General features: G+C 33.4%; 2 protein-coding genes across 3 annotated transcripts; one reads left to right on the forward strand and one right to left on the reverse strand.

Annotated features, from left to right (window-relative positions):
• The first annotated feature begins 1,827 nt into the window (after nt 1-1,827).
• LOC148205765 (oligopeptide transporter 4-like) lies at nt 1,828-5,161 on the forward strand. Its single transcript, XM_088112027.1, has 6 exons — nt 1,828-2,346; nt 2,434-2,531; nt 2,621-3,184; nt 3,396-3,648; nt 3,946-4,128; nt 4,282-5,161. The coding sequence occupies exons 1-6, from the start codon at nt 1,828-1,830 to the stop codon at nt 4,894-4,896; spliced, it is 2,232 nt and encodes a 743-aa protein (XP_087968153.1). The 3' UTR covers nt 4,897-5,161.
• Nucleotides 5,162-6,058: 897 nt separating this feature from the next.
• Nucleotides 6,059-9,289, reverse strand: LOC124822839 (uncharacterized). 2 transcript variants are annotated; one of them, XM_047294911.2, is made up of 8 exons: nt 8,917-9,287; nt 8,624-8,725; nt 8,351-8,510; nt 8,076-8,255; nt 7,381-7,515; nt 7,027-7,109; nt 6,761-6,854; nt 6,059-6,677 (listed from the first exon to the last, which is right to left on the reverse strand). In XM_047294911.2, exons 1-8 carry the CDS (start codon nt 9,186-9,188, stop codon nt 6,588-6,590), a joined length of 1,116 nt encoding a protein of 371 aa, XP_047150867.1. In that variant the 5' UTR covers nt 9,189-9,287; the 3' UTR covers nt 6,059-6,587. The 2 variants fall into 2 exon arrangements, 1 of the variants encoding a protein (XP_047150867.1); XR_015783354.1 differs by having other exon boundaries at nt 6,649-6,677; nt 7,022-7,109; nt 8,917-9,289.
• Nucleotides 9,290-11,402: the final 2,113 nt, after the last annotated feature.

Below are 11,402 nucleotides of genomic sequence, written 5' to 3' on the forward strand. Positions count from 1 at the left end.
AAATTAAAATTGTGCTCTGGAGCTATTGTGATAATCGCCATGTTAACAAGGTTTCATGTTCTTATATATTAATATTATATTTATTAAATTAAATAAATATGTTACATTTTTAATAAATATAGTAATCAAGACTATATGCAAAAATATATCAATATAAATAATAACACTAATAACCTTTAATTGTTTAATTATATTTTCACTTTCTTATTTATAATTTTTTCTTCAATTTACAATTTATAGTAATAAAAACAATCAAAATTTCCGATATAGCGGCTATAAATTACATTAAACATAATTTAATATGATTTTGTTATTAATTTTAATACTAAGATGATGTGTTTAAGACATGAGGATTAAAAGACCTTTCTACTAAAGAATGACATGACAATAATTATAAGATCTATACTTTTAAATAAGACTTAAAATCATAATTTTGTTGTTGCATTAAGAATAATTCTTGTGCGTGGGAAATATTCCACAGAATTAGATAAAAGAAAATTTAAAATAACCAATAATAAAAAATTAAAATATTTTTTTAATTGGAATGTAAATAACAAGGAGATAAGAGGGAAGGCTTTAAGGAGATAAAAGAAAAAAAATCGAAATATTTCTCTCTTGCTTATTGAATGAAAATAAGCACATACAAATAGCAAGGATTTGTTATATATTAAATAGTGAAAAATTTATAGGAATCTACATTAACGTATTCGTAGATAATTTAAAATAAAATCCGTACCAAATATTATATAGATATCTATAATGAATATATGTATTTAATTATCATGGGATGAATACAAGTATAGTAGTATATGAGATGTGAAGATATGTTATCTACTAATACCTTTTATTTTGATTTTTTTTTTTAAATTCAAGTGATCAAAATGAAATTATTTGTAAAAAATATTAGCAGTGAAAAAATTGTTTAAATTTTAATTTTATATATTTTTATTTTTTTATTCAACCTAGTATATTGCAGTTATTTTGTAAAAAAAATTAAAATTTGTACTATGATGGAACTCATTTAATTATTAAAAACTATGATTTGTTTGCATTAGTATTTTATTAAATAATTCAATTCGAATTCTACTTAAAATTTAATTTTTTATTTAATTTGCTTTTAAAAAATTTTATTTAAAATTTTAAAAATGTAAAAATCTGCAAGTATAGTGGATATTCACATATATAGAAAAATTCACTAATATATTTTTAGGAATATCTCATTAATAACAGGACAAGTAATCAAACAGAACTTTTTAATACCCGTTGTCATCCTATTGAAGATAAATACAATATTAAAATCTTAATACCCATCCCATCCTTGTCCTTATGCTTGTTAAATGACAATGATTAGTTTGAATTTCAAACCAAACTCTTATGCTTTTATGATATGTATCATTATATTAATATTTTCAAATATTGGTCATATAGATTTAACTCCATCCATTCCTGTGGAAGGCGTGGCAAGTGAAAGCAGGTTTAAAATTTTAACAATTCTTATTTAATAATAATTGAACTTATTAAATAATAATTAATGTTAAAATATTCATAGCAATCCTCTTAACTGAGATTTAAGATTGAATCAATATTTTTCTAATGTTGGTCTTATTCATTCAATAAAACTAGAACCAAAATTACTTTCTTTTTTTACCTTCCTGATAACAGCTTCAAATATCAACAAATCGGTTAGTGAAAGGTTAGGAAGATAAATCAATTTATCCCAATATTTTCGGTTAACTATAACAGCTTAAACTATTAATTAATTAATAAAAGATAATAATAACAATAATAATAATAGAAATATAAATAGCAGTGGAAAGTAACTTTTGAATGAAAGAAGTAGGTGTAGAAATGGCGGCAGCGAAGAGCGAAGACCCAGAAAAAGCCCACGTGGAAGAAGAAGAAGAGTCTCCAATAGAAGAAGTAAGATTAACGGTGAAGAACACGGATGACCCGACCCAGCCGGTATGGACCTTCCGAATGTGGTTCCTGGGTTTGGTCTCCTGCTCCCTCTTGTCCTTCCTCAACCAGTTCTTCTCCTACCGGACGGAGCCACTCGTCATCACTCAGATAACCGTGCAGGTGGCCACCCTCCCCATCGGCCACCTCATGGCGGCGGTCCTCCCCAAAACCACTTTCCGGATCCCCGGGTTCGGGTCGAGGCAGTTCTCATTCAACCCGGGCCCCTTCAACATGAAGGAGCACGTCCTGGTGACCATATTCGCCAACGCAGGCAGCGCATTCGGGTCCGGGTCGCCCTACGCGGTGGGCATCATAAATATCGTGAAAGCCTTTTACGGAAGGAAAATATCTTTCCTTGCTTCATGGCTCCTCGTCATCACCACTCAGGTAATCATTTAAACCTTTTTCCTTGGAAAAAGTGACAGTGATATTGATCGAATGTGAATGAGTTGAATTTGGTGAATGTGAGTGCAGGTGTTAGGATACGGTTGGGCAGGGTTGCTGAGGAAGTACGTGGTGGAGCCTGCCCACATGTGGTGGCCCAGTACCCTCGTTCAGGTCTCTCTTTTCCGGTATGATGTTCTATAACTATATATTGCATGGGTATCATTTTCAATTTCTTAGTTTACTTAGATAGAATAAACCTTGTTGATATATGCAGGGCTTTGCATGAGAAAGATGATCGCAGGTTTTCGAGGGCAAAGTTTTTCTTTATTGTACTGGTTTGCAGTTTTTTTTGGTATGTGATCCCTGGATACTTCTTCTCAACGCTCACAAATATATCATGGGTGTGTTGGATATTCTCCAAGTCAGTCACGGCTCAGCAGCTAGGTTCGGGAATGAATGGCTTGGGACTTGGTGCAATCACACTAGACTGGTCTGCTGTAGCATCATTCTTGTTCAGCCCTCTCATCTCACCCTTCTTTGCCATTGTCAATATTTTTGTTGGCTACTCAGTCACAGTGTATCTTGTGATTCCTGTAGCATACTGGGGCCTCAACTTGTACAATGCAAATAGGTTTCCTATTTTCTCATCAGACTTGTTCACATCCAATGGCCAACAATACGACATATCTGCAATTGTCAACGAAAAGTTTGAGTTAGATCTTGACAAGTATCACCAACAAGGTCGAATTAATCTTAGTGTTTTCTTCTCTCTCACTTACGGATTTGGATTTGCCACCATATCATCCACCCTTACACACGTTGCTTTCTTCTATGGACGGTAAATAATGCTCCCTTATGAATCAGTACTCAAACCTTTTAGCAATGTTGTTTAGTTGTTTCTTATATTCTTAAGACTAAATTACTCTTTTATCAGAGAACTGCAGAAAACCCCTTCCTTTCTTTTAACATTATACTGACACCCTTTTACATTACATAAAACCCCTTATATGGTTTGAAAAATGTTAAGTAACGTGGACTTAAACATGCAGGGAAATTATGGATCGATATCGTGCTGCAGCAAAAGGTAAAGAAGATATCCACACAAGACTGATGAAAAAATACAAAGACATACCTTCTTGGTGGTTTTATGTGATGCTGGGCGTGACGCTTCTGGTTTCTCTCATGCTATGCATCTTTCTAAATGACCAGGTTCAGATGCCGTGGTGGGGACTTGTCTTTGCTACTGCCTTGGCCTTTATATTTACACTCCCAATTAGCATCATAACTGCTACCACAAACCAGGTTAAAATCTTGCAACTTTTGCTCCCTTCCCCTTCTAGAAAATGCTAATTCATCTTATCAAGAAAATGTTGAATACATATAAACTGCAATCTCCTTTAGTCACACTATTTGTACAAAAAAAATTGGCACCATATGGGACATATACGTTATCTTTATTTCTCACTGTTTGTTTTATTATATGCACACACCTAAAACACACTAAATATCAGAGACAACTTTTCATTGTTCCAAATCTGTGATCAAAACACACTTTTCTCAGTATCTTAAATACCATGCTGTCTCCTGCTCTGCGTACAGACACCAGGACTAAACGTTATTACCGAGTATATCTTTGGTCTCATTTATCCCGGAAGACCAATAGCAAATGTATGCTTCAAAACCTTTGGTTATATAAGCATGGCTCAGGCTGTCTCCTTCCTCAGCGATTTCAAGCTTGGCCACTACATGAAGATCCCTCCAAGATCAATGTTTTTAGTACAGGTATTTTCATGATGTTTGTTTCCTCTTACCTCAACCCCTTCAAATTTTGTGACTTGATATTGAAGGAATATTCATCATACCTTTATGTCACTCAAAAATAACTTGCACTATATTCATATATATTACATTGTCTACTGTGTTCAACGAGTGCAGTTCATCGGTACAATACTTGCTGGAACCATAAGCACTGGTGTAGCATGGTGGTTGCTGGACTCTGTCAATAACATATGCCATACAGATCTTCTTCCTGACGACAGTCCCTGGACATGTCCAAGTGATCGTGTTTTCTTTGATGCATCAGTTATCTGGGGTCTGGTGGGACCAAGGAGGATCTTTGGTTCTGAAGGAAACTACCGAGCATTGAATTGGTTTTTCCTTGGAGGTGCTATAGGGCCAATACTAGTTTGGCTATTGCACAAGGCATTCCCCAAGCAGTCATGGATTCCTTTGATCAATCTTCCAGTCCTTCTGGGGGCAACTGGGATGATGCCACCGGCAACAGCAATGAACTACAATTCTTGGATTATAATTGGAACCGTTTTCAACTTCTTTGTCTTCCGTTACAGGAAGAAGTGGTGGCAGAGATACAACTATGTTCTTTCAGCAGCACTTGATGCAGGGGTTGCTATTATGGCTGTTGCGCTCTACTTTGCAGTGGGCATTGAAAACAGAAGTATCTCTTGGTGGGGAAATGATGGGGAGCATTGTCCCCTTGCAACTTGCCCTACAGCAAAGGGCATAGTGGTTGATGGCTGCCCTGTATTTTAATTCTTTTTAAGCTTTTTGAGAACTTGTATATATTTCATTTTCTCAGGAAATAGTTTTTTTTTTTTTTTTTTTTTTTTTAAATTAGGCTTCTTTGCAATTTATTGCCAGGGTTTCATGGTGGCTTTAATAATATCATTTCAATTAAATGAAGAATTGAGAGAGAAAAAAATGGTGCTCAAGTCAAATTTGTAGTAAAATTCAGAGGCAAAATGGAGCACAGTTTTCTATTATAGATTTTTTTAATATTATTCAAAATTTTGCATGTTAAAAGATTTGTTTTGTTAATATTAAAAAAATACAATAAAAGTAATTCAAAAATAAAAAGAGTATATATATATATATATATATATATATATATATATATATATGTATATATTTACAAAAATACATACTTAACCATATTCCTCATTCTTCCACTTTATATTGTGTAACAAATATAACTTGCATTTTGTATGATTGGAATTGAATACAGGGACAACCTTATGATAAAATTAGGTTAATTGATAACTTTGGTAACTAGTAATGTTTTTCTTATATAACTAATGATATATTAATAAGCTAAATTTGAGTTATATGTCAACATTTATTCTCAATAGCTTGTTTCTATAATAATTGGAAAACATGAGCAGAATTTAATAATGTATAAATTTTCAACTTTAGGTAATGAGTCTCGATTAGCCACACAGACCTAAGTATTAATTACCACACCACTTTCTACATGGACCCTTTTGTTGCCTTTCTCATAAGGCATAAGCTAAGATAGTGAATAGATTAAGATGGGTTGAAACTCGAAACATTCTAATAGGATATATCCCCTCAAACTTTCACTTTCACTCGCAGTGTAATAGAAACACATTCAACCATAGACTGTTAAACTATTGTTTTCAAGGTTTTGGTATTACAGAGGAAGCTAGTTCGTGCTTGAAAAATTATTCTGGTTCCCTCTATTATGACAATGTTAGCATTTTACATAGTGTTGACATAATTTATCAAATGATAAATTGTGCCAAACATTCATATACTAAAATAAATAAAAAATGACTAAATTTATCAGAGGTAAATTTTATCACCCAAACAAACGGGGATAAAAGTTCAATATTTGTCAAACAAACCCTAACATGGCAACCCAAAATCAGCAGATTAAAAAAGGTAAACTTATGAATAAAAAAAAAAGATAACGACTATATTCACTTATTATTTAATGCTCCTTAATATTTTCAACCACAGTCTTTGGCTGAAAATGATAAAATTTGCAATATTAATCAGAAACTTCAGCTAAATGCTATGAAGTTGGTAACTGGTGGTTGAAGAAACAATGCCAGCAGAGTATTGGAGTCTCAAACTAACAAGAAATTGTCAGAAATTTTTCTTTCTAATTGGCTGAACTTGAATATCATCACCAGATTGTCCTAGAATAGAATGCTTCCATGCTCTACTTTCTTTTCTCTCAGTCTCGCCATGTTCAGCAACAATATCAGGAAAGTCTATGGACCAGTTCTGATAACATGACCATTACCTCGGATACCATTTGGAGAATGCAAGTGCCATTACCTCATCATTTCCTTCCTGAACAAATCCCTATAACCAAATGATCAGCTTTACATGCTAATTTCAGGAACAGGAAGCCAGTATACACTGTCATAAGTGTTACAAAGTTTAAGCCAACATTTCAAATTCAAACCCATGAATCATCAAGATGAATTCCCTGTAATCCATTGGTTGTATTCATCCATCCTGATCATGAAGGAGCTGGAACTTGGGGAACCACCTCCGCCATACGCCTTCAGGTTCCAACAGCAGAAAACTCGTCAATGTATTGCGAAGTGTTAACAATGTATCAATGTGTGAAACAAGGAAGACACACCTTTGCAACTTCAGAGGTATCGGTGGCAGTATCAGTGGTACGCAAGCACATTTTGAGATTATCCCTTTGCATGAATATCACGGCCCCTATTGGCCTGTCAATGATGAATAAAAACTAATTGATAAGATTATATAATTCAGTAATTCGTTTATAGCAGGCAATTGGGGCTCTAAGACAACCACAGGGGAAGATCATTCTGCTACAAGATAATAACATAAAATTAAACATAAATTTGATAAACCTTTCTTTTCAATAAATTACCTCACCTAAGACCACTAGCAGCACTTTTTACACTAAGAAGCTTGCCAATTTCATCACTTAAGTTGGAATTCTTATCTGCCCGAACTCCCTACACAGCAATCATGGCAACAAAACCCGATTATAAATCTCAACTGCCAAACTGGGGTGGGGTTACCACATCACATGTTGCCATTATAATCAATTAATTGGAAAGTACTAGTTATAAATTGAGTATTAAAAAGAAGGAGACAAAGTTAACGGCACAAATTTGACTTTCATTCATAATTAACTAAGTTTAAAACAACAGAAACTTAAAGAAATAAAAATGTTGGCATATCAGTGACAACAGAAACTACGATGATCGTATACTGAAATATTACCAGGCACTCTCCATAAAATCCTCTACCCAGTCGAACCCTGAACACCTTTTCCAGCAATTTGCTTGCAGCATTTTTGCGAGCTGAACAATATGAATATCCTTTAGCAATTAAATCTTCAGCACTTAATTCCAGCAACTGCAAGAGGATTTTTCAAAGAACAGAACAAATTCAGCAAAGCCAGGATAAGTAGGGAGAAATTGACAATAACTTACACGAAGAAAGATAAAGATTATTTTACTTTTTGAAATATTACACAAGTCTTATAAAGCAAGGAAGCAACATAGTAGATGGTGCTACGACACGTGATATTAGTGTATGGCACCGTGACAAGTGTAATAGAAAATTCTGAATTTGTATTAGTCATATCATGCTCACTTCAAGCAACCAATTAACTTATGAAAATGCATTTCTCCCTTTCTAAGAAGGAGATAGATAAATGACAAAGTTGACAGAAAACATGGAAATGCATGTTGACAATCTGTATGATACATAATAGTTGTAAAATTCCTATTGAAAAAAAATCATTTTAATTAGCCTGGTCAAGCTATTTGACATGGCCTAAGTAAACTATATACTCTTTAGGAATAAGAAAATACTATGGATTAATTAAAATCTGAATTAAACTCTAAATTTTCCCTCAACAGTAACAAGAAGAAGGAAACACAGAAACAATCTTAAAAGAAGAATAGTCATGCCTGCTTATACATGTATGGATTAGAAATGCAGCTAAACCTGGACCGCCATTCACTCAGTCCAATATTAAACATCCTAATGTCAGGCAAGCTCCATCGGCGAAGATCTCCATCCTCAATATACTTAAGAATTAGCTCCACTCGGCCTTTGTCCTTTGAGTCCACCAAACATGGAGCCTCGTCCTAAAGGAAATTCAGGCATCTTTCAAAATTTCAGCCATGGTTGCATGAGATTCTGGAGAATTAAAGCACATAAAAGAACTTATATTTTTACTTACGTCAGAAATGTTAACATCCACATGCTTGCCTGTAAAGTACTCATAAACAGCCCTAGAGCTACTCTTCTCAAGGTTTACATTAATCATAATATTCTCAGGGCAAACATTGGCAGGGGGAATATGTCTAAGAACTGATTTCCGATGATCAAACCCAATAATCCTAGATAGATAAAAAAAATTAATTTAATTAATATGCAACGAAAACAACAAGAGAAACTACACAAAATCAATAAAATAGAAGCATTAGAACAATTCCAAGGAAAATTAACCTACTTGCATTTTGATTTACGGGAAAGGTCGAAGAGGAATTCCTTTGGAGGAATAAAGTCAAGTAGATAACATGTCTCAAGGCCATTAGTGCACAAATCTTCAACCCTATTGTCACAAATATATAAGTTCATGAATGGATAATTCAAAAACCAAAACTTTGCAGCACCCCATCTCATGGTTTCAAGCTCGAAGTGATGTAAAGCACAGAGAGTAGAACTTCAAATGCTCCACAACAGGAAACACAAAACCCCATCACAAAAAGAAAGGAAATTTATAGAGTAGACGAAGAAGGGAACCTGAAAGCGAGAGAGGGAACCGCAGAGAAGGGCAATATGAGAAATGGGAGATTGTGGCGAGTGTGGAATAGGTGAGCAAAGAGAGCGGAGAATGCCCCAGAAAAGGAAGGGTAATTGTAGAGAACTATGTTGGGAACCCTGTCTTCTGAAGCTTTTGCTATGGCTTCCAACGCCGCATCTGAACGCAGGCTCCTTCTGCCTCTCCCAACCCACACAGTCACAGAGAAAGGGAAGCTCTTCCTCCTTCCCCCATTTCCGAACCACCATTTCATCTGAGTGGTTCTTTTAGTTTCTCCTTTGAATCGTTGAAAGCTTTTACACTGTTTTGTATCCTAGAGAAATTAAGAAAGGAGATTAAAATTTTACATTGTAGCATACTGAACCTATATCATAATCAAGGTTGAATGGTTTTCAAATTTTCAATTTGAATGTTTTTTAAATCAGTCTTCAAAAAGTTAATAAATAAATATAAATTTTCTAAACATAACATTTTATATTTTACATTACTAATTCCTTTCGAAAATGTGTTCTTTCATATAATTATCAAAAGAAAATTTAATCCTTAAATATGTAAACAATATTATATTTTAATCATAACAGAGTCTACTTTAATTTATTTATTTTTAACTTATATACGTAGTTTGTAATATCTCGTTTTAATAGTATAAAACTATTAAAATAAAATTTTACATAGATGCTAAAAGAACAACTAGGTAAAACAAATTTTTCACAAAGAAGAAATACAGTATTGTAGATCCATTTAACTACACATCTCCTTCACCCTTACCTATGGTTGGAGCAATTATAAAAATTTCTTCCTAAACTCACTATTTAGGTCATCATTGCAAAAGAGAAGACAACAAACAGCAGACAACACAAAAGCAAGAGTAAGTTAGTGATAAAAAAAATATCCATACATTAATATTTCACACATGAATGATATTTATTATAAAACAATTCACACATCTTAAACATTCCAAGACTTAGATGGACTATCTGGATTTACAATGAATGTCGAGCTATGGTGGGTTGTGCATTTGTGGTGACCTCTACTACTTTGTAAAGTCATTGCCATCGAGTTTTATCCTACCACATTTACAAAGTTAGCCTGTTACACACCTTAGATCATACTTGAAGCATCTAATACTAAGACTTCCTGCTACTCTCACCACATGTGTCAATCTTCTCTACTTGTGAATAAAAGACCATTAGAGTGTCAGGATAACCCCAAGACTGAGGTCCCCGCATTCGTACTAATGATATTTAAAACAATCAACCAAAAGTTTTACCTTAAAAACACTTTTGAACCATACTTCAAATACATACATAAGTTAATGCATAAAATCTCATAAAATTTCTCATTAATATTACTAAACAAACATTACATTACTATTTCATTTTTAACCATAAGAAAACAAATAAAGTATAAAACAAAAGACACTAAGTTGCAAGTTGCATTCATGACGCCCTAACCAAAAACTAAATTTTAAGTTTTTTTTAAAGATATAATCGATTATTACACCTGATAATCAATTATTCCCGAAAGAATTCATGCCAAAATGATTTTTGGACGACAATAATTGATTATCATATGTGATAATCGATTATTCCCAAGAGTTTTGAAAAAAATATGACCTTCTGACTGGAATAATCAATTATCACGTGAGATAATTGATTATTCTTATCAGTTTTTGACAACAACCTGATTTTTCTGGTTTTGGTACATCTTATACCTATCCAAATGATCAATTTAGAATATGTAACACTAATATTGATACGAAAACATGCTTAGAGATGAAAATTGAGTACTACATAGCTCATTTGGTTAGGAATTAGATGTACCAAACCAACTCAACAACTCAATTTAGAATATGTAACACTAATATTGATACGAAAACATGCTTAGAGATGAAAATTGAGTACTACATAGCTCATTTGGTTAGGAATTAGATGTACCAAACCAACTCAACAACTCAAAAGTGCCTAAACTATATTCTATCACTTGCAACACTCAATTTCTACCACTAATAGCTTGAATAAGTGCTATTGGACTTAACAACAAACTTTCAAGCATCACAGTTAGCCCATAACATGTAATTCAAAAATTTCACTCCTCAATACCCCTAAAACTAGCCAAATCTAAGCCAAAATCAACATATCCATTACCAAAGGTTGTAGCATCAATGTTCTCTCATTCTTAAGGTCTAAACCAGTTTTAAATTACCCATAAAAAAACTAAAAAGCTCTGGTTTATATCAGATTTAATTCCTTTAGATTTTTACTAAACAAAACCTCTAAGTTACCTTAGAAAGAACCTTATAATCATGCTATTATGATTAACATTTTATTCTCAACATCATATCAGTTCATTCCCATAATCAAAAGTTACTAGAGACCTATTAAATTGTCTAAAACCACCATTCTTCTTTTTAGACCAACCCGTCAATAATCCACTTCTCAAACCTCAATTCTAGACCAACTCCCCC

The sequence above is a fragment of the Vigna umbellata genome, chromosome 1, assembly GCF_029865625.1.
Source record: "Vigna umbellata cultivar VRB3 chromosome 1, Vumbellata_1.0, whole genome shotgun sequence".
Taxonomy (NCBI): domain Eukaryota; kingdom Viridiplantae; phylum Streptophyta; class Magnoliopsida; order Fabales; family Fabaceae; genus Vigna; species Vigna umbellata.

Coding starts and splice junctions, on each gene's coding strand:
- LOC148205765 (XM_088112027.1), top strand. CDS start 1,828: ATGAAAGAAGTAGGTGTAGAAATGGCGGCAGCGAAGAGCGAAGACCCA. Junction 2,532..2,620: donor GTTCAGGTCTCTCTTTTCCG/GTATGATGTTCT, acceptor TGATATATGCAG/GGCTTTGCATGAGAAAGATG. Junction 3,649..3,945: donor TAACTGCTACCACAAACCAG/GTTAAAATCTTG, acceptor CTCTGCGTACAG/ACACCAGGACTAAACGTTAT.
- LOC124822839 (XM_047294911.2), bottom strand. CDS start 9,188: ATGAAATGGTGGTTCGGAAATGGGGGAAGGAGGAAGAGCTTCCCTTTC. Junction 8,511..8,623: donor TCCCGTAAATCAAAATGCAA/GTAGGTTAATTT, acceptor TTATCTATCTAG/GATTATTGGGTTTGATCATC. Junction 6,855..7,026: donor AGTGCTGCTAGTGGTCTTAG/GTGAGGTAATTT, acceptor CATCATTGACAG/GCCAATAGGGGCCGTGATAT.